General features: G+C 38.8%; 2 protein-coding genes across 6 annotated transcripts; both read right to left on the bottom strand.

Moving 5' to 3' along the window:
• Window positions 1-91: 91 nt before the first annotated feature.
• On the bottom strand, window positions 92-7,983 carry LOC108881284 (afadin- and alpha-actinin-binding protein). Of its 5 annotated transcripts, none has more exons than XM_051077342.1 (14): window positions 7,877-7,971; window positions 6,076-6,197; window positions 5,482-5,633; window positions 4,989-5,192; window positions 4,773-4,883; window positions 4,511-4,646; window positions 4,317-4,392; window positions 3,790-3,970; window positions 3,424-3,571; window positions 3,062-3,198; window positions 2,712-2,882; window positions 2,448-2,565; window positions 1,946-2,096; window positions 92-1,827 (listed from the first exon to the last, which is right to left on the bottom strand). In XM_051077342.1, exons 2-14 carry the CDS (start codon window positions 6,092-6,094, stop codon window positions 1,680-1,682), a joined length of 1,752 nt encoding a protein of 583 aa, XP_050933299.1. In that variant the 5' UTR covers window positions 6,095-6,197; window positions 7,877-7,971; the 3' UTR covers window positions 92-1,679. The 5 variants fall into 5 exon arrangements, with proteins under 5 accessions (XP_050933299.1, XP_050933300.1, XP_018528708.1 ...); XM_018673192.2 differs by having other exon boundaries at window positions 102-1,827; window positions 2,712-2,885; window positions 7,877-7,983; XM_018673193.2 differs by having other exon boundaries at window positions 102-1,827; window positions 2,712-2,885; window positions 7,918-7,971.
• Window positions 7,984-8,659: 676 nt separating this feature from the next.
• LOC108881285 (atrial natriuretic peptide receptor 2) lies at window positions 8,660-21,773 on the bottom strand. Its single transcript, XM_018673196.1, has 23 exons — window positions 21,704-21,773; window positions 21,004-21,094; window positions 20,568-20,700; window positions 19,866-19,989; window positions 18,988-19,092; window positions 17,793-17,895; window positions 16,686-16,831; window positions 16,519-16,591; window positions 16,049-16,193; window positions 15,652-15,738; window positions 15,407-15,550; window positions 14,782-14,903; window positions 14,375-14,519; window positions 14,199-14,247; window positions 14,007-14,114; window positions 13,724-13,843; window positions 13,420-13,513; window positions 12,992-13,079; window positions 12,690-12,829; window positions 12,417-12,569; window positions 11,732-11,830; window positions 10,612-10,703; window positions 8,660-9,802 (listed from the first exon to the last, which is right to left on the bottom strand). Exons 1-23 carry the CDS (start codon window positions 21,746-21,748, stop codon window positions 9,692-9,694), a joined length of 2,517 nt encoding a protein of 838 aa, XP_018528712.1. The 5' UTR covers window positions 21,749-21,773; the 3' UTR covers window positions 8,660-9,691.
• Between the last annotated feature and the right edge of the window lie 57 nt (window positions 21,774-21,830).

Genomic DNA, 21,830 nt, shown 5'->3' with positions numbered 1-21,830 from the left:
GTGTTGCAAACATATGATGAGTTTACAGAATATAATACAATGCTGTAGGTTTAATCACCTAACAGTAGCCTATAGTAAGTAGTAAAAATTACCTGAACCTTAAATGTCTACAGTCATGAAATTCAACATACTCATTAATGCAGCATGTAACATTAATATAAAGACATCATTGATAAGGACCATTTTACAGCACAATGAGAACTTTCACTTTTCATACTTTGGGCACATTTTGCTCATACCACTTACATACTTTCACTTAAGTGAGGTTTTGAATGTAATGACCTTTACTTGTAGTGGAGTAATTTCAGTGTTGTATTAGTACTTCAAGTAAAGGATCTGAATATTTCCTCCACCACTGCTCATATGCATTATTAAGGACTATAAATGTGGATGAAACGGTCTAAATTGGGCTTTATTTCATTTTAACATTTCCAAACTCTTGATTGTTGACAAAAAGAAAATGTACCTCAAATGATGAGCCCCATAACATTACAAAAAATGACCAGTATAAACATCTGTGCATTATAGTAATAGTGATATTGATCAGTGTTAGTGTTATTGCCAATACTGCAATACAGTTCAACTCCTAAACATACAAGGCCAAGAGTAGACAGTGATAAAGTTATTTATTAGGGCACTTACCTCTTCAATGGACATTTATGTTGAATTGCTGCTTCACCATTTGGTTTACCTCCGCAGAATCAACTGTGATAGTTGGACCAGGAGGAGACATGCTGTTGATAATCAGTAGCTTGTTTCCAAAACAGGTCAATAAAGATAAAATCACACAAAATGTTTTGTGTTTCAACAATGTATAATGACTGTTTCAAGAGTAAAAGATTGTCTAGAATACATCATGACACATTCCTGTTGTAAGAATTATTTTGATCTGTTAATATAAAGCCACTAAGATAAACACATTCATAAAAAACTGTGAAAGAAATTTACATTCATACTGACATTGGAGTTGTCTGCCTTCAGTGTCTACAACATATTATGTGATTGTGTTACATTTTACGGTCTTTCTTCCTTTTCAAATGAAACATCATACACCCCCTGCTACTAATGTAACTGCAACATTTACATGAAAGTGATGTTGTTAATCAGCCACATTTCTATTATAAACCTAGTGAAACATAATTCATATTTTACCCAGTTTCTTGTTGCATTCAGTGAAAGAGCAGCATTAAATCTACATTCTCAAACTCTGTGACAATTAACATTTAACATGATAACATAATTTGAAAGTTATATGGCAATATAAACGCCAACTTATAGGCAACTTAAGCTGCAGTACTGGCCAGTGCACACTGCTAATCAACATCTTTTGCTATTTGCTAGACTTGATATATGACTCCCAAAACAACATTTACTATACCACATAAATAAATAAATACAGTTATCACATAATCTAACAATAAAAGAATTAGCTAAAAAAAAGAGAAACATTTAGATTACAAATTTTTTTCTCAGTCAAACAGAACACAGCACCTGCAGGAGCAGCGAACCACAACTCTTGTTTGGCTTTGACTGATAACAGCTATTTAATCGCTTTACAATCTATCTTCAAGTTGTTTGACGTTCACAAGTTAGATATAGTTCTGAAATACCACACAACAGCAATAATTTATGGACACTTACATAAGTCCTGATTTCAGAGGGTAAAATAGCTTTTGGCTTCAAATAGAGCTATTCTTTTCCCGTGTGAGTGTGTGGCTGCTGTGGTCTTTACTGTTGTTCCACCGTTTGTGCTGAACTGGAACATTTCCATTACAAAAGACGCTTGATTCCTCAGCATGCTCAGTCTTTGTCTTTGGTTTGGTTGAGCTGGAAACCACAGTTCACAGAGAGTCAGGGGCAACAGTTAACTTCATTCATTTGAAGCTACATTACCTCATGATTTTTACTATTTCAGAAATCACTGTGGACATAAGAGACACGGTACCTGTTTTCGGAGATAAGGCAAAATGTGCGACACAGGTCGGTTGTGGATGGTGATGTTGGTGGGACACATCTGTGTGTGGGGGAGGTTGTGTCAGACGGGCATTTCATGAGCTTTTCTGGAGCTGACCCTGCACCCGCCTGTGTTTCAGCTGCTGAAACAATATGAAACTTTATTGGCATCATCAATTGTAAGTTACTGATCCCCCATCATTAAAAAGGACACAGCTAGGAAAAAGGGACAGAAATCTGTTGTATAACTACACTGCAACTTTTAAACTGCTTTAGATCCACTTGCAAATAGGACTGAAAATGTTTTGTCAAACAAAAGCCAAAGGTTCTGTTTTCTAAATGTGAAGATAATTTGAGCTCATGTGCTACTGTGCACAGACACACCTGAAAACATTGTGTATGAATTAAGCAGTAGTTTTAGATCTCTACATCTTGCACCACAGTCACAGTATAACCATTATCAGTAGAAGCATAGAGAATGATTAAACACTCACGTATTAAAAAGGCACTTTTAGACTTTGACAGTTGAGATTTCTTTGAGTCTGCAAATGGACTCAAGTTTAAAAACTGGTGTTTGAGCCACATCGCGCGATCCTCCTCGAAGGCCTTTCTCTGCAAATTAAACCAGAGACAAATTATCACAAAAGCAGTCCAAACGCTTCTTAAAGCAACCACACAGATAGAAATGAGTCCTCTTAGCACAAAGCTGTTTTTCCATTTCATGCCAGTATTTGGAGTAAATATCTTTTCTGAATTACCTCATGGCTCAGTCTTATGGCTGCTTCTGTAAAGTTCCTCCTCTCCCTCTCAAATATCTTTCTCTGTTCCTCAAGGGTTTTCCACTCCTCTCTGAGGCGCTCTTTCTCCTGCAACATGAAGCAGTCGCTCAGCAGGGACGCTGTCTCCTCATCACATGGAGAGCTGAGCTGCTGCTGCAAGAGGAGATAAAACTGGTATGACTTGTCTTTCCTCCAACAAACAAACCACTTTTCAGTGTAGATGCTCTGGCACCCTAGGCATCTCAGACCCTGTGTTTGGTTTGTCTGTGTTTGCAACTGGTAGTTTGAACTTGTGAATCCCAAAGATTTTAGTGTAAATTCAGTGTTACCTGCAGCAGCTGCTGTTGTGTTTGAATAAAGTCTTTGCACTGCTGAATCTCCAACTTTAGTCTGTGCATCTCCTCCTCGTGAGTCTCTCGTGGAACAGCATCAGAGTTTCTACTCTCACCAATTTGTGCCAAAGATGCTGCACAAACAAAACAGAAAATCCAACTTTCTAATTATGTTTACATCCAGTTTTTATGTATTGATTTTAACAGAGAGTAAGGATCCAGTCTGGAACGTCACTGTTATCTGTATTATATCTGTACTTTCATCACCAGTTTTTTTGGTTAGAGAGGAATAAGAGTGTTGTCTTCAAATTCCCTGAAATTCTTTCATGACACAAAGTTCTGTACAGTGCGAAGACTACCTTGGCTGTCCAGTCTTTCTACATGGCTCTTGAGTCTTCTCCACTGGAGGCGAATACTGTTGGTCAGCTTCTCCCGAGCATGAACACAATACAGGTCTACACTTCCTGTACTGGAATCAAACACCTCCTCCTCATCCTCGGAGTCGGCCTAACATGATAATGAAAATAGATTTCAGTTGTTAACACATCCGTCAAACATGATGATTACCAGATATGAGACATACTGTGATAAATTCCAGCTGTTCCTGTTTAGTTTGTTTTTGTCTGCTGAGGTTAATAAACAAAAAATACAACAATAATAATAATAATAAGCACTTCCCGTGTGCAATAATCTAGAGAATGGTTTAAAAAAACTTGTTGTCTGACCTGAATGCAGCAATCTTCGTGCTTATCTCCTTTCAGAGTCTGTTTCCTTGAACTTAAAATGGACACCATATCTTTTTTCATCTGCTGCAGCACTTTCCTCAACTCTGCATTTTCCAGCACCAGCTCCCTCTGTCGGGTGTCATAGTCACTCAACAGAGTCTTATACATCTCCCCTTCATGCCTATGGACAAGAAATACTGTAGTGTGTTTTTATTTCACAATTACAACCTGACAAAGTCAAACCACTACAGGAAAAAGTACTTCAAGTCATCACCCTGGATTCAGCGCTGCCGGCTCTGGTTGAAGCTCATGTTGCTAAAAATAAATTTGTGTCACCCAGAAAACTGACAAAGGAGCTGATGTGCAACCGGCTTTAGATTCAAAAGCAGAGTGACCACTTTTAAGTACTTTTTTCTGGTAATGCCTCTTTTTTCCTGTATGTGTGTATTTACAAAATAAATGTTCCTTTGAATAAAGTTCATAGAGCTATACTGATTAGATGAAAAGCCCAAGGGAACTGAGCTTACTTTGCCTCTGTTTTTTCAGTTTTCCAAAGGCTTCTCTTCCCATCAGCTCTTCCAATGCTGTTTAATACATCAATGGCTGCAAGCAAGAATGACAAACACAGATAATAGAAACTGAGGAGTCAGAAAGGGCCTGTGGAGCTTGATTTTGTGTATATAAGACATTTGTTTAATTTTAAAATGTTAAGAATTTTTACCTTGTTTCTTCTCCTTTTTGTCAACCAGAAGTTGATTCAGACGCTCTTTCAGTTTGTTGAATTCTCTTTCTTTCCTTTTCATCTCATGATTGTACTGACTGGCCCGACTTGCAATTATATTCTGAAGTTTCTGCACCTGGCAAGAGGGAAATAAAGTTGTTAATTTTAAATTACTGTTTAAATTGTCGTGCTTATACACAGACAGATGACCAGTCTGTGGATTCAATCAACATTGTGGGAAGCAGTTTTTTGAAACAGATACCTCCTCTTTTTCATTTTTCAGGAGGTTCTGCAAACTTTTCACTTTCAGCTGTAGCTGTCGTTCTCTCTCAAGGAGTCCTGTGTTTTCTCTTTTGGAAAGTTCAAGCTGCTCCTATAATAACAGAATCACAAAGACACAGTGATCAAAATGCTGAAGTGAACATTATCAAAAGTAACTTTTACTACAGGCTTTATCGCTGGGTATATGTTACTGTACCTTTAGCCGGGTGCTGGTGAGCTGCAGGTAGTCCACATTGCTGCTTGACTTAAGCTGCTCCACTTCCATGTTTTCCAGGGTTCGGACGCCCCTGCGGTGCAGCTGAATGAGGTCATACATGCAATTTAGCACAACCACAACATTTAGCTCTGAGTTGCTGGCTGACTCCGTCCAAACTGGTGGGAGACCAAGGGATGACATCTCCTGTAAGAGCAAGGATATGGCAAAATGCATCAGTTCTGTCTGGGGGTAGATTTAAACCCTAATTCTATACACACAAAAATGACAAAAAAACAAGCCTTTTCATCAGGTTTTTATATGGATTATTTTGATGATATTGAGGCATTTTTTTAACAGGATAAATGTTTCCCAGCCAGACTTAAACCCAGGAGACGGCATTCATATTGTACATGTCTTAGACCGCTGGGCAGGAGCATTTACAAATCACAAACTGAACTAATACTACATCAGAAGAACATTTAAGGTTACCAACCTGATTGATGTGTGATAGACATTCTTGTACATTGTGCTCTGTGCAGAAGGTACTGAGTGTGTAGGAGTTTCTGTGCAGTGGCAGCGATGATTGGCTAAACTGCCTCAAGGGGGATGCTCTACATTCAGTGGAGCTGCTGTGAATGTCCTTGACTTCAGGGGGGAAAAAAGTCTGTCAGACATATACAGTGCATAGGCCTATGCTAATTTGTTACCACTTCATATAAAATGTCATTGGAATTGAATTAACTCTTGGGACAAAAACTACAAACAGCATTCATCTGTCATCTGTGTCAGTTTACCTGTTCCTCACTCACAAGGTTTGATACAGAGCACAAGACAGAGGCCAAAATATATTAACCTGCAGACAACTACTGAGGGCTGAACAACGTAGAACTCTGCCTCAGTCAATCTGACTAATGAGGCATGACGTCCAATATAAACACTCTTTTTTCTCAGTGTGCAGACATGTCGTATGTGTCTGCCATGTTTACACCATTTAAGGTTTTTTGTTTTGTTTTTTACAACCGCAGACACACAACACAACAGATGATGGGACATATTCAGTGGTGTTAAAAGATATCAGAAAACTCACCCAGGGAGGACTCTGGCATTGTTGCAGTGCAGCCTTCAGGCTACGTGTCTGGATCATCTACTACATGTGCAGGTCAGGATACACAAAGCTCGCCAATCAAGATCCACCTACGCAGTCTGCTCCTAAAATAGAGGGTCAGATTAGCAGCACCCATTCAATACAACCTAGATTAGGAGGTGAAGTAAAGTAAACAGGAAGCTGTGAGGGGTGGAAACATGTAAAAACGCAGTTCACAAAGGTTAATTTTTAGTATTGCAGTGTTGATGTTGTTGATTTTGTTGTGCGTGTTGTATTACATCATTTTCCGTGCCGATTTAGTATTTAATAGGTTACATGCTGGGACCAGGCCAGCATCTTATCTCAATGCTCTTATCATCAGGTGATCAGACTAATCCCAGACAGACAGTATGGTGATTTATCTTCACTGTCACACAATCAGAAACACAACAAAAACTTTTTTTTTTCCCTTGTGCAGGAAAAAGCACTGCAGTGCATAGAGATATTATTCAATACTTTAAACATTATTCACAACACTTCATTGCAGGACAACAGCTATCAGAGCATAAGCAGAAACTGCATTTCAATTTTTTAATTTTTTTTCTTGAGAAGAACATTTTGTGAACTTAACAACAACAACAGTTTGGTCATGAAAACACTGTGACTCATTTACTCGGCGGACCTACCTTTTGGTTTCAGTGATACTTAATCAGTCTGGAGAGACAGATGGCAAACCTACAACCATGAGGCTTAACAAGCCTGGACCCTGCTTAGTCTGACTACTCACCAAGTGTTACCCTTTAACTCATTAGTCAAGCTTCAATATAGAAATAGTATGAAATCTTAGATATGAAATATCAAACTAAGTGTCTGCAGAATGGATTTTTAGGTTTGTGGGACATCTTAGATTGAACCACATGCACTCAGTTGCCAGTTTGTTAAGTACACATAGCTAAAATTATAATGCAGTCAAATACAAACAGCAATGCAAAAAAAATCCTGCTTGTTTTCAGTTTTTTAGTTTCTACTATTTGGTTGACACTTCATGATTTAAGAGGAGTGGCCAAAATATTAGAAATACCTGTCAGTATAATCCAACACAGTCCAACAGCACCACAAACCACAGCCACAAAAATAATGGTAATGATAAAATCAACTCCTCTCAAAGACAAGTAAAACAAGTAGTAGTGCAAGTAAAACTGAAAATTATAACTGATAAACATTATCTTTATTACAGTACTGCGGTACTGTGTCATAAGTTCAATTCAATAAACTTTAGGTTTCCCTTGGTGCACTTGAACAGAAAATGTAATATATTATAATGTAACTTTAAAGTGTAACTACATAAAATGACATCTCATTCTGTCATAGTAGTACAAACACTGACATGTAGGTGACGGGAGAGTTTAAGACTTTTACGCCTTTTAGAGAAGAAACAAAAGTTATCTATGTGAAATTATTTTTGCGTCCCATACAGAAAACCGTGGAACAGCCTGGAACAAGTCTAAGTTATGTTGCTGCTGCCGTGTCGGTAATAATGTGAAATCTTAAGCTTGTCTGACGTTAACTGGCTATTGTCAGGACACCGTTAAATCTGACTAAAGTCATATAATAGTTTGCTTATAATAAAATAAAAGAGGATTATGCAGGACCTTTGCACGCAGTGTTAAACTAACGTTAGCCACCGTTACCTCAAAACAATGTGACATTGAAGCCAAGCGGCTGGCTAAACAGGTTGATTAGTTACAAAGGCAGACGCTTAAAATGTTCACTATACAAAGAAGTAGATGTTTGGAGTACTTACTCTACGATGCGGGTTGTAATTTAGTCCCAAACTGCTCCTACCTTCACGACAGAGAAGCAGCCCATGAAGCCATGTCGGTCCGAATGACAGTACACACCACTGCACGCAGACCAAACAGCACGCTAATTGGCCAGCTCGTTGTTTAGCAACCAAACACGGCTCAATGTGATTGGCTGTTGTCTGTAGGCTACTTTCAAGTGTTTTTAATTATCGTTTTAATTATACTGGTGTTATTTTTTAAAACCGCCTCATAAAGAGGAACAAATGAGAAAAGTAAGACTTTTTTCTTTATGATTTTCAAATAGGCAGGGAAGAAAGGTTTATTTAGTCAGTTATACTATAATATATACAAATCGATCTGTAATTTGTAAAGCCAAAAGAAATATTGATTTGGGCCTCTTAAGAGTAAAGTGTGGAGGGTGAAGAGATACACGAATGACTATGGCTGTAATATGTGTGGGGGAAAAAAGCTGCAAGAAGGATTGTTTAATTTATTTTTAAAATATTTTCCTGGCACAAGGGGCTGTATAATTTGAGATAATGATCACTGAGCTTATTATTTTTTAAGTTCATGAGATAAATAGTAACATTGCATTAACATTTGAAGATAGGCTTATTTTTAATGTCTGTTTTTTGCAAGGGTTGCATTTCCTTGTCCAGGGGTGCTTACATTTTTGCATAAAATTGCATGTTCAGAAATGCCAAAGTCACAACTGCATGATGAAGTGACTGTTAAGCCAAATAGTAAGAATGAACAAAATTCTAACCTTAAAGTACCTTTAATGCAATTTATATCATCACTGAATATAAGAACAGTACAATAAAATAACTTTGCACTGCACAGTAAGTGATATTTTAAAAACACTACAGACAACTGTTCATTCTTATTCTACAAAAGTAATGGGTAATTGTTTGTGTTTATCAGATCTAGTCTGTATGTACATTTTCAAAGCAAAATCACAGGAAGCTTTAACAGAAGAGTTTGGTTCCAAATGACTTGTACTTCTGTTGTTAGGAAAATCAACCATTCTAGAGCAAACAAAACCACAGGTGGAACTACCAACATTACCATCAGTTTTTTAGATTTCTTGGAAGCAACACCAGTGAAATCATTATCCATTATCACATTTATTAAATACTCATATGCTCTTCCTAATATGACATGTATTGTCAGATTCCAGTTCTTAATCAAAATGTTTGAAAGGTAAGATATCAAACTATATAGGTGATACTTCTTAGTCAAAGATGGAGTTTATTATTTTCAGGCAGTGAACATCTCCTTTACTTTTAATTTACCAGAAAACAGAAAAGTGCCTCAGATTGCAACAATATAAATAAATCTATGTATGATAGAAAATTAATCATAGTAGCATGTGTAGCAAAAACAGCACTTCCTCAGCTCTGGCATGTTTTTCTGCATATTTCTTTTACATTCCTTCCAACAAGTGCAAAAAAATAAATCAATACACGACCATGTTCTGCGCAATCATATTACAAAAAATATGTTTTTGTAGTCATTGTGCATTTCTTCTAATTGTCGGTGGGATTGGTCTTGTCATCATTACCCCTGGTCACAATAATGGAACTATGATAATGAACAGCAACAATTAAGCACTTTACTAGTATCCTCTGGTGAATTTACAGTGCAGCATTACATCTACATTCATGATAGTTTTTCATCTTAATTTAACCTCATTATACAGTATCTGCACTTTTTACCCTAAAATAACTCACTGGACTCAGATCAGTTTCACAACACCAAGCCTAACCAGTTTTTTATACACTTATTCTCACATATTAGTCTCTAACCCAGACTTAGTCACTAACTGGTACTGGGACTCCTCTGGATTCAGATGTTCTGAGCAGCGGGTCTGTGTGATCGTCTCTCTTTGCTTCAAGCCACCATGTTGTCATCTCCCCCTTGCCCTGTTGGGTCAAGAAAAACGAGTGTGAGACAGAGTCATATTGCAAAGCATGTGTCCCTTTGAATTTTAAATAAAGCCATTAGGGTTTGATGGAGGGGAGGGGGGTACAGAGGGTAGCAGCTGAGGCCACCTTTTAGCAAGACATCACAAGTGTCAGGCAAACCCCTCCCCCATAATCACACAGGCACCACCCAAAAATAGGTCTTAGGTTACAGTGTGAATAGAAGGCAGTAGAACTGGATTGTACAATACTTCCCTGGAAAAGAGAGACAGAATACCAGACACACCCAGTCTATTTTCCCTTGGAGGAAAGTTTTGAATTTCTTCTGATCTTTTCAAATCTCAGCCTCATAAATCCCCTGTCCTTTTCAGTCTGTTTCAAAGATGGTACAACAGCTTGCATCTGATTACAACTGCCAAAAAAACAAAAAAACAAAAAAGAAAACAAAGAAAAAAACTCCACAATAACACACATTAAATAAGTTAGAAAAAGCATATACAACAGAGCAGATCACCCTAATTGAGGTCAGAGATCCTGTGGCTATATATCAGCTTTGTGCAGAGGTCTGTTTTCCAACCCAGTTAAAGGCTCAGTCACTCCAGCAACCACCATGACCATGGCCAGGAATGTGCTGAGCATAAACCCTGAGCCATGTGCTGTATGGAAATGTTTTCCCCATGAGAATACAGATTAAAGTTAAAGAACTGCTGCAGGATGCTCAGTATACACTACATTTCCTGTCCTGATGGTCCTGGATTTGTCAGTCCAGTCACTGTATGGTGTACTATAAGAATGTCTGATAATCTTACCTTCACATTAAGTGTTCCTCTGCAGGTCAGAACATAACCTCTGAGTGTGTGAAGCAGGTCAGCTGTGGCACCACTCACCTGGATCTTCAGAGCTATGGAAGTGCACAGCATGTAATAGGAGAGAGGAGTATGAACAAAGTGCGTCAACCAATTATATTTGTATGACACAATGTCATACATTACTTTGTAGTTTAGTACTCCATATGTTATGGTACGTAAGTCATGGACTATAAAAATGTAGTGCTGGACAGAGAGATATATACAGTACCTAATACATACAAGTACAAGGCATTATGAGATGTGTAAGGCATCCCTGTAATAGGACAAACTGCACAGACATGTTTCCATGCCAAGTATGCAATTTGCTAATTTTATAACATACATGACTCTTATCATTTTTATATGGGGACTTAACAAGATATTTGCAAAATGTGCAAGGGAAATTACTGTGCGCTCACTCAGCTTTGTAAGATTGTCCTTACAAAGTCAAAATGAGAAAACGGCTCATTTTTCATGTCCAGTTTCTTATTCCAAAATGAAAAACAGGAAAACACTTGTCTGTTTTCTTATCTGTTATAAAATTTTCTTATCTGTTTTCTGTTTTCCCACTCCAAGTCAAAAATTGATTGGCCATTACATGCATGGACCCTTTAGGCACATTTTATCTCACATTCATCTTTAAAGTTTAGTCTTTTTAACTTCCCAGAGACTACACTCTGAGCTTGCAGCCACTTTGAACTTCTCCAGTATCCCACAAGCTTATTGCAGAGGATTGGGTGCTGGGTGAGCATATTGTCCATTCTCCATGTTGTAACTCTTCTGCATTGTGCTGGTGAGCAAATGCTGACAGCACAGAGACAATCCTGTTTGGCACAATAGCAGCACAGGCCAAAGATTAACTCTGCTCTACCTCTGAGGCCAACTGAAGAAAAACTCTTTGATCAACTCTAGACCACATTAACAGAACACAGAACATAATTAGTACATGTAGTACAGTAGTTTTACACCTCATACAGTAAAAAAATTAAATAACTACATAGACCACCTATTTTTCTAAGACTGGTTGAAGACTTTTGAGTCTTTAATCGAATCAAGAGCAGTATATCTAATCCTCCATTACCTTCACTGGTTGATTCCATTCGTGATGCTGTGTTGACAGTGTCTCCAAAAAGGCAGTAGCGTGGCATTTTGGTGCCAACCACACCAGCAACAACAGGTCCTGGCAGGACAGACAGCAGGAGTTGTAAACAAAACTTTTGGCTGATGTATACGACATTGCTTAATCATAATAACACATGTAAAGTTACTTATGCATAAAGCTGTCAAATAAAGTATTGTGAACATGAACAGCTTTCTAAAAAAAAATAAATAAATCCAGGGCTTAGAGACTTTAGACTGTAAGATTGCAGCAGTAAATATGGAACTGATCCAAACAGAATCAATCAGGAAAAACTGAAGAGGTATGAGCATACAGGAGGCTCTCCCTGTGACAAAGGAACATCAAGGTTAGAATAGATAGTATTTAGTATATAAGGTTACTCTATTACCACAATCTACAACCTTTTAACACTGTAAAATTGTGAATGTGCCCTCTGAAAACCATATGATATCTTAACCTCTGGTAAAATAGTGCACAACAGGTAGAAGTCTTCTTCACACAAGGAGGTATTCAGTAACTGGACTGCTGTCAGATTATGTGTTTTTAAGACTAAGGCAAGGTTCAGTCAAGACATGACATAAGCTACAGTATGTGGTCAGATAATCTGATAAAACTGATGCTGGATACAATGAGATGGCTGCAGTACCTGAGTGTATGCCAGCACGGATCTTTAGCTGCGTGTTGGGCTTGTGGGGGATCTTGAAATTGTGGCAGACGCTTACCAGATCCAGAGCCATGCTGGCTATCTCTCCAGCATGATTGATGCCATTTTCTTTAGGGACCCCAGAGACCACCATGTCTGGACGATCAGCCATTATTCCATGTTAAGAGACAATATAGGAAGAGCGAGAGGTTCACCGATAATAAAATATCAAAACATACATTCAGAATCTAGTTAGAGCAAAAATCTGTTACTTACAAGCATCGCCTATTGTCTCCACTTTGTAGACATCATAATTGTCAATAATGTCATCAAAGGTGGTGTAGAGCTGGTTGAGGAAGTCCACTACCTGGTGGGGAGTGCTGGCACCAGACAGTTGAGTAAATCCAACAATATCACTGTCACAGGGGAGTAACACAGTGTTAATCATCTCTAGTTTCTCTGCTTCTGTGTAACCAGATAGTGTCAGGAGTATAATCAAACTATTCAACTAAAATAGAGAATCTCCAGTTATTCAAATGTCAGTTTAAAGAAATCAGAACAGTATGATGAGGACAAACCTGAAGTAGACAGTGGCATTGGAGAAGCTCTGAGCCTCTGCTGTTCGACCTTGACGGAGGTCATCAGCCACTGGCTTTGGTAACATACCTGCACATCAATTTAATGACTTAAATAAAGTACGGCTGTGTACATACTCCTGGAAAATGTTCTGTCATAGGAGCAATAGGTTGGAAAGGAAATGCAACCTCTGTACCACTAGATGGCAGCAACAGCAGCCAAGTCAGTTCAAGGAGTTTACACACTGGATTTATTGGACAAAAACAGCTCTTTCTCATACAGTGGTAACTTTCACTTACAGCACGATAGTTAGAGTATATGTGCACTGCAATATAGATTATTAACCCTGTCCCTTTTGTATTCTGCATGGAATTAATCACTTGAGCCCAGAAGCTATTGCACATTACTCCTCACTTTTACTCTGACTCACTGTATAACAATCGATCCGTCTTCTGTTTCTCTTGAAGAAGGTCCTGTGTTCTCTCAGCAACTATGGCCTCCAGATGTTTGCTGTACTTTTCCATCTGCAGTTAAAGAAACTCTGTTTATGAAACTCACAAGAAAACAGATGACACTTGGAAGTTTTTCCTCTCATTTGTTTTAGAAACACAACATGGATATACTGTGGAAATTTTTGTCATGTGTAAAATAGGCACTGATCCATATTGAGTATTATGTATCTCTGCAACCACATTATTCCACATTACTTTATTGTACTTCAGTGGCTTTTTTACCAGGTTCATCATCATGTCCACTGGGCTGACTTTGTGTGGGTTCATCTTGTCAAGCATCTTCTTCACCTGCTCAAATGTGGGCCTCATGGTGACGTTGTGAGACCAGCACTTCTTAATCAGCTGGTCAAGTATTCAAGAAAAGACATTATTGTTTAGTGTGTTTCACAGTATAATGCCTTCTGACAAATATCTCCATGTTTTGTTTTGGAGTTATCCAACAAAATGATATTCCAACCACCTCTACAGCTGTGATGTAATTATTTTATTTGTACATGGGACAGACCTCACAGTAGTCTCCTTGGCTGGGACAGTCAGTATCTGCCTTCCCTGCTTTGAGTTCAGGCAGAGGGGGGCGCCACATGATATCCATCCTCACTCCCTCAGTCTGGTCCTGTTAGAGAGGACCGCTGGTTACACAGCAAAGATCAAAAGGAAACTGAAGGTTGTAATCTGCAGAGAAGGCTGTCATACTCACTGAAATGAGGTCAGAGCGAGTCGCAATCTCAACCAGAATCATGGAGTAGCTGAGGACAGGAGGGAGAGTCAGAGAGGGAATATCACTATTTACATGTACAAAGATGCTTGCCTGTCCAAATACTACAATCTGAAATGAAGTGCTTCGACTGCGTGTACAGGAGCACTCAAACACACCTGTAGACGTCCGCTGCTGGTGTCATGTTGGAGCTGCTTCCCAGCAGGACCTCTGGAGCACAGTAAATACGGTTTACATCGCTGCAGTTGAAGCCATTACTGATGGCCTCAAAGTCCTCCTTCCTGTAGGCCATGAGCCCATAATCTGAGGCCAAACACAGGAAAATATAGAGTGCAGTGACGCAGGATGTTGTTTTCCACGTTGCTTTCATACTAACATTGCTGCTGGTGTAGGATGTGGTGGTGCAATGACTCCTATATAAGGATGTTTTTTTGTGTGTTATTTAAACTGTGTATGTTGAGTCACTTATCACACGTGTAACTGCTGGAAACACTTTAACGTGGTACGCAAATTAAAAATCTTAAACACTTTTTAAACGTTTGATGTTTGATTTTTTTTTTCTTACCTGAGATTTTGCACACCCAGCGGTCATCAATAACACAGTTTCTGGTGTGAAGCCTCCCATGAAACATCTTATGTTGGTGGAGGTAAGACATCCCACGGGCGATGTCAGTGGCAAAGGACAGTCTGTGTGGGAAAAGAGACTTGTTCCGCACTTTTGTTCGCAGTTGAAGGTAAAAGTCAGGACACATGGTTAATACATATATATATGAATTTATAGAACCTTTGGGTCTTGCCACATCCACAACACTACAGTACACCACTCTATGTCTGATGTATTGCATTGCATTATGGTCTGTTGAGGATCTTGGAGAAGTGAGTGTGTCTGGATTTCCCCGAGTCTGAGTCTGAAAAGGAGCTCTTCCTCATCTGAGGGACTGACACCAAATCACTTCCTGTTAAAGTTTTGTCAGAAAAATAAACACAAAAAACACAACAAAGTCCCTCATCTACTCAGCAGCAAGCAATGTCTAAACCACTATCTACAGCTGTAGAATGGTAGAAAAGGTGAATTTCAAAAGCCAGTATATTGATGCTACTACTTCTAATAAAGAATAAGACTGAGAACAAGCAGGAAAACATTGCAGTTAAATGGTCAACATGTAAGGTTGTGTGTGAGGTTTTCTGACCTGAAGCCCCAGTTGATGGGGATGTCATCATTCAGCAGGACATCAGACAGGCTTCCTTTGGGGCAGTGCTCTGTGATGATGCTCACATAGGGCACCTCAATGGAACCACCGATGAACTTGCATAGATTGGGGTGGTCCAGTTGCCTAACCATTGTGATAAATGTGTCAGATTAAGTGAAAACTGCAGGAATCTTACTTTCATTTGGAAGACAAGTGTTAAACGTGACATTTTCTTTTCTCCTCACCTGACTTCTTTCACCTCCTTCCTGATGGTTTTAGACAGGGTGAAGTGTTTCTTCTGGATGTGTTTCACTGCTACCGTCCTCCCATCACTGCAAGACAAGCACTGTAAGGTCATCAAGTCAAACTTAGTTACCCGAATACAGAATGTGAAAGAAACATTTCACTTACTTCATCATTGTTCACTTAATCTAAAGGGATATCTTCTTTTATTGCATAAATCATTTTGCGAGAGCAAACTTCTACTGAGATTCAAGGTATTTGAGCAATGATGAAATCCTTACACTGTTACAGCAGATCCAGATTGTTAAAGAGTAAGGTAGAGTGTCTAAATAGTTAAATAGTACTGGAATAGTTTCTGATTCAAGAGCATTTACATAAACAAATAATAACATTTCTCACTATATGCCTGGCTGGATGAAGCCCTGTTTGAAGGAGGTGTTGACTTCGGTGCACACAGTCACATCAGTAGTTCGACTCACAGTGGAGTTACTCTTGACGCGCTGCAGGCTGGTGGTGCTGCCGTTCCCCATCCAGCACACTCTACCTGCAGAGTCCAGGCAGTCAAGTACATGTGTCAGACATAGACACAATTTACTGTCGATTCAAGAAAAGCTCTGAGAATTCTTACCACTGAGATTTGAAAATGCTTGTATATGAAGAGAAATGTGTTTTGGAGGGTTTAAAGAGGGTACAATAATCTTTACAATAACACCTTAAATTCTTCTTCATTTAAAGTGAAATTAAAAGTGATCCAAGCATACCGTTGTCTTTAAAGAAAGTGAAATCCTGGAGCTTTAATTTAAGTTATGTTTTCCATGTAAGTACATGCAAATGGTATCAATTAACAACTTCAGCCTGAGACATTTTACCAAATATTATGTTCTTGTAGCTGATGATCCAGCTTTCATCCCAAAACATCTTCTGTTTCTGGTACTGGAGCCACTGCAGGGAGGAAATTAAGATAAACATCAGCATATAAAACATCTCCTGTGTTTGTGTGTGTGCGGTTTTGTGAGCATGTGTTGCACGGACTGACCACCATGGTCAGGATGAAGCCACTGCTGAAGAGGGCGACCGGAAGCCCAATGGCTACTTTGATTGTAATGGACATTGGGCAGATGCCGCAGTCGGCAGGACAGTTCAGACAGGTCTCCTCCAGCTCGCAGACGTCATCCCCGCACACTTAAACAGACACACATTTTACATGTTAAGTTTCCATCCACTGCATTCAGTGTCAGATGAAGCACTCATATCCTTTACTTTAGCAAAAGCTGCGTTACCACACAGTAAAAAAAAACAAAAAAAACTCTGTTACAAGTGGAAGTCTTGCAGTCAAAATTCTACAAAAGTTAAAGTACAAAAGTGTGTTAAATTAAAAATATGCTCAAAAGTAAAAATGCTCATTATGCAGAATGGCTCTTTTCAGGTGATTGTTGATGCATTAACATCATTTTAATTTTGCAGCTGCTAAAGGAAGGGCTAATTTTAACTAGCTTGTTAAATCACCCTATGATAATGCATCATAATTTGAATATATTTTGTATCACTGATCTGAACCTGCAAATAACTACTAACTAAGGTTATCAAATAGATCTAAGTAGTGTAATAAGACTTTCAAGTAGTATAAAATTTTCTTTCAAAATTTAGGGGAGTACAAGTATAAAGTAGCATAAAATGGAAACACTCAACAACACACTAAAATACAAGTGATTCAAAACTGTAAGTACAGTACTTGAGTAGATGTATTCAGTTACTTTTCTCCACTGACTGAATTAATCAGTAATTCACAGATACAGCAAAAGTCAGTGAGATTCATGATGTTTCAAGGGCTGTTAGAGATACATATATACACTGTATTGTTGCTGCAGGCAGTAGGTTGAACTCATTATCTAGGTTTCTACCAGCAAGTACAAAATTAAGTTTGTTATTGCCACTCAGCTCGCAGAGTAACAGTTGTTTTGAAGTTAAGATTATTTTACTGCAAGGTCAAACACAAGTTCACCCAACGTTTCTGTGAGTGTTCAGAAAGTAAACAAACTGTGCTTTTAGTCTCTGTCTGGTTGATAAAACAGCTTATGAATATAATGCTGCTCCTCACAGACATTCTGCATGACCAGAAACTTCAACGCGTTAGCAGACTGACCTTGGGCACTGACAACAAGCACTTTGGACTCCAGCGCTGCGTGCATCTGTCCTATTTTGATATGAGCAATGACTGAGGTGACTCCCACATGGATCAGCACCACCTAAACAAGAAAGCACCGTGACAGAGACTAAAATGCAGCACGGTTTTACTGTGGAGGAGTTAGGTTTTATGTAAGCATTGGTTGACAGTGTAATCTATGTTTGTTGTTTTATTACTTGACTTAGTCTGTGTATCTGCAATGTTGTCTTTCTCCTACCCCATTCCCCCACCCCCCTCTCTTTCTGTCTAAACCCAACCGGTCGAGGCAGATGGCCGCCCACCTTGAGTCCGGTTCTGCTCGAGGTTTCTGCCTCTTAAAAGGAAGTTTTTCCTTGCCACAGTCGCCTAGTGCTTGCTCATGGTGGGATCTGTTGGGTTTCTCTCTGTAAATTTTATAAGATAAAGAGTACGGTCTAGACCTGCTCTATATGTACAGTCCCTCGAGATAACGTCTGTTGTGAATTGGCGCTATATAAATAAAAATTGACTTGACTTGACTTACTTTATACTTTCAAACAATGTAGATACAGATGTACCTCCAGATAACTGCCACATGTTACATAACCATATCTACACATATCATCCACCATATCATCAGAAAATAATCAATCAACAATCAGTCCTATGAGAGACTGTCCAATCAGGAGCACAACAACAAACTTGTATCATACGAGTTGTGTTCTTGTTTTTGTTTCTAGTTTACAGTCATTTGATAAGCCACAGCCCACAGTACAGCTTTCTTGTAATTTCCTACCAGCACACAAGTAATTACAACCTGCTGCCATGTTGTGTCATGACTTAGCAGCAAAACAGACTACAGGCTTCACAAAGGACTTTGATCAAATCCACATCTTTTATGTTTTGTATGCCTGGATGCAAGATGAATTCAAACTTCAGACAACAAGGTTAATATTGAAGATGAACATCTGCCATCTGACCGAGTCATTTACTCAAGAAGTGTCAGTGAAGTATTGCAGTTGGTGAATTTTTATGTTGGACATTTGTGTCTTTGTTTACGCCAATACACAAAATGAAATATTTGTAGTTATTAACATGATATGGTTCTGTAAGAAATACAATAAATATTCTCCAGACCTCAACATGTGTCAGTAATTACTGGTTCCTTTAAAGACTTTTGTTTGGTTCAGCTCACCTTTGAAGTCCAGTATTTCTGGGTCATCTTGCCTGCTTTGGAAACAGTGTGAGTCACTATTTTACCATCGTCAGGAATCCACGGGCCACAGATTCCACCTTGTTTCTGTGAAGAGACAGAACAAGAGATTGAAGAAATGCTATTCAGAAACATGCTTTCTACACAGTAAGATGTTAGTTGCAGTTTAACTCACAGAGGTGATGGCAATCTGCTGGCCTAGAAATGCTAGTATGCTGATTTTCTATATCTGTGTGTGACGTGGCGCTTTTGATTTCTACTCCAAAGTCACAGCTTTGACCAAAATTCAATGTCTTTGTGCCAGATAAAAACTAAACTGCAGGAAAAACACAGTAAAGCTAAACTTTTGGGCCAATTTACATTCAAAGCAGACCCTGCCTGTGATGACAGGTCTGACAGAACCGTGTTATTTAACCATATTGGACTTTAAACATTTATGAACACTGAAGAATGTGAACCTCTTAAACACCACAGACTTACAACTAATGTGCAAGACCCCAAAGTTCCCAAAGATTTAGGGGAATGGAGTGTTAAAAGGAGCAAAATGTGAAATGATTACCTTCACCGTTAACCTGTAAAAAAATATGGTGTTTCATATCTTAATATCTCTCTCAAAGTAAGAATTCATGTCGGCACAATAAAGTTGATATAAGCAGATAAAGTTATTATTTTATATGATTACTATCCTAACATAATTCCATCGATACTACAGATAACACAGTTCTACAGTAATCTCAAGAGAGATCATATCTACTTGCGTTCATGTTTTATTGTGTAAGAAGTAGAAGAAGACGACGGCAGTGTGGACTTTGTTTGGTGAGATGAAGTCAGCGTTGTGCAGCGCTCTGATGGGTACCAACCATGAGGCCTAAGGGACAGGAGTGGATGTTGGCGTGATACACACAGCAGTTCATTTCATTGGCGTTGTTCCAGTTCGACGGGCACTCGTGTTCATGACAGAACCTCTTTGCCTCTGACGCATCACTGGAAGCGAAGATGGGTGGGTAGACAATTAAATCAATTAACACAACAACTCATGATGCTATTTACAGTAGTAAGCGCAAACAGTTGGTACAATAATGCAAACAAAACCCTGATGATCAGCTTGTTCTTCTCAGAGCTTAACATGAATATGACAACAGACAAGAGGCCTGTTTAGTTATACAAATGCTTCAGACATCAACATGTGTTTTTGTCATTTTTGTTATCTTCTCTTTCTGCAGATGTAGCAGTTAATTTACTCTCTTACTCATTACTTGTGTTGTGGAAGTGAAGCAATATTCCAGTACACTATACTCCTTTGTGTGTGTGTGTGTGTGTGTGTGTGTGTGTGTGTGTGTGTGTGTGTCTGCATGTGTGCCTGTTACAATGTAGTGTGTTTCAGTAATTGTACAGTCATCATGAAGTGTCATTTCTTAAACTGCCATAAATATCAGTGATTCATTTCACACATACTGTATATGTGGCTGCATTTGTCTGTATCTATCTATCTGTGTGTCTGTGTGTGTGTATTCTGGGTATGTCAGACGTTTAGGATTCTAGGTGTTTATGTAACACTCTACCTAAACTGGAAGATCCTGTTCCTGACTGCGTACTCATAGAAGGAATCTGAAGCTGTCACCGTGTATGAGACATTGAACTCCTCGCCATTGGTCACTTTCTCTGGGGGACGCTGCACCCAAGCCATTTCCAGACCTGCGAGCACACACACATAGATGTACATCACCTGAACATACACATTCAATCAGACTCTATATGCATACAAAGGATACTGTGCTGCTGTGTTTGCGCATGTATTAAATGATTTCGCAAGCAGCTATGATTTATGGAGCTCCGCCCTCTAAGTCACTGTAATTCATTCTGGACAAAATGTTTTCTCCTTCCTTTTCAGCTGAAGCAGGAAAACTATCTGATTTTACAGGAAAATGTCACAAAGATGAGCTGTTTCAACTGCAATGGCACAATCACACAAACACACACACACACATAAAGACTTACCACCACAGCTAATCATGTTGTAATCATTTGGACTGTTGATCGGCCAACAGTCGTACTCTGTGTTGTCCAGATCATGCCAGCAATTTACTGCCTGCAGTCAAGAGAGGAAGCTTTTTATGTACAGTTTCTTTTTCTTTCTTGCATGACTTCACACAAAATTGGAAAGGTCTTAAGTGTGTGTAAAGTGTTTTACCATTGTCATGTGAGAATGTGCGTAAATTAAGTACACAACTCTGTAGGAAAAAAGTAAACTCAAACAGCAGTCAACTTCAACAACATTGGAAAAAGCACTGAGGTGGATAACTGTTAGTAAGAATCACAGTGTTTTCTTTTATTGGAGGAAAAAGCCAGATTGATCGCATAGAGTGTTTTAATAATCAAGGAAATCAGCCCCACAAGAATACAGCAATACACTGAAAAACCTCATGACCACACGCCTGCAGCAGCAAGTGTTTCTGACAAGACAACAAAAGCAAGGGGGGTTCCTCGGCAATAAATGAAAATGTTAATTTTATTAACTCAGTTTAAACAGATGTTTATATTTTATCTTCTCTGTAATTAAGTTTGATATCACATCATAATGCAGTGCATTAAAAACTTAAGCACCTGAAGTATCTGTGGCTATTAGCCTACTTTTCCTCTCTTGAATTAAAACTGTTGTAGTTTTATATTTGGAATAAAAGATAAATTAAGAACTTACCAGCAGAAAGCACAGGTAGACGCATGCTGCTATCCAAAGAGCCATGAGGAGGTTTGCTGCTGTGACCAGACCTGCTCTAAACTGAATGACTGAGTGAATGACCAGATCTGTGTGTGTGTGTGTGTCT

The sequence above is a fragment of the Lates calcarifer genome, linkage group LG17, assembly GCF_001640805.2.
Source record: "Lates calcarifer isolate ASB-BC8 linkage group LG17, TLL_Latcal_v3, whole genome shotgun sequence".
Taxonomy (NCBI): Eukaryota; Metazoa; Chordata; class Actinopteri; family Centropomidae; genus Lates; species Lates calcarifer.
The sequence above is the reverse complement of the archived record's forward strand: the minus strand, read 5'-3'. Positions and strand labels throughout refer to the sequence as shown.

Excerpts from the sequence above, each read along its gene's own strand:
- LOC108881284 (XM_018673192.2), bottom strand. Across the intron at positions 4,393-4,510 it reads CAAAAAGGAGAAGAAACAAG|CCATTGATGTATTAAACAGC; the intron begins GTAAAAATTCTT and ends TCTTGCTTGCAG. Across the intron at positions 1,828-1,945 it reads TGCCTTATCTCCGAAAACAG|CTCAACCAAACCAAAGACAA; the intron begins GTACCGTGTCTC and ends TGTGGTTTCCAG.
- LOC108881285 (XM_018673196.1), bottom strand. The coding sequence starts at position 21,748 with ATGGCTCTTTGGATAGCAGCATGCGTCTACCTGTGCTTTCTGCTG. Across the intron at positions 21,095-21,703 it reads TCTACCTGTGCTTTCTGCTG|GCAGTAAATTGCTGGCATGA; the intron begins GTAAGTTCTTAA and ends TCTTGACTGCAG. Across the intron at positions 13,844-14,006 it reads GCCAAGGAGACTACTGTGAG|CTGATTAAGAAGTGCTGGTC; the intron begins GTCTGTCCCATG and ends ATACTTGACCAG.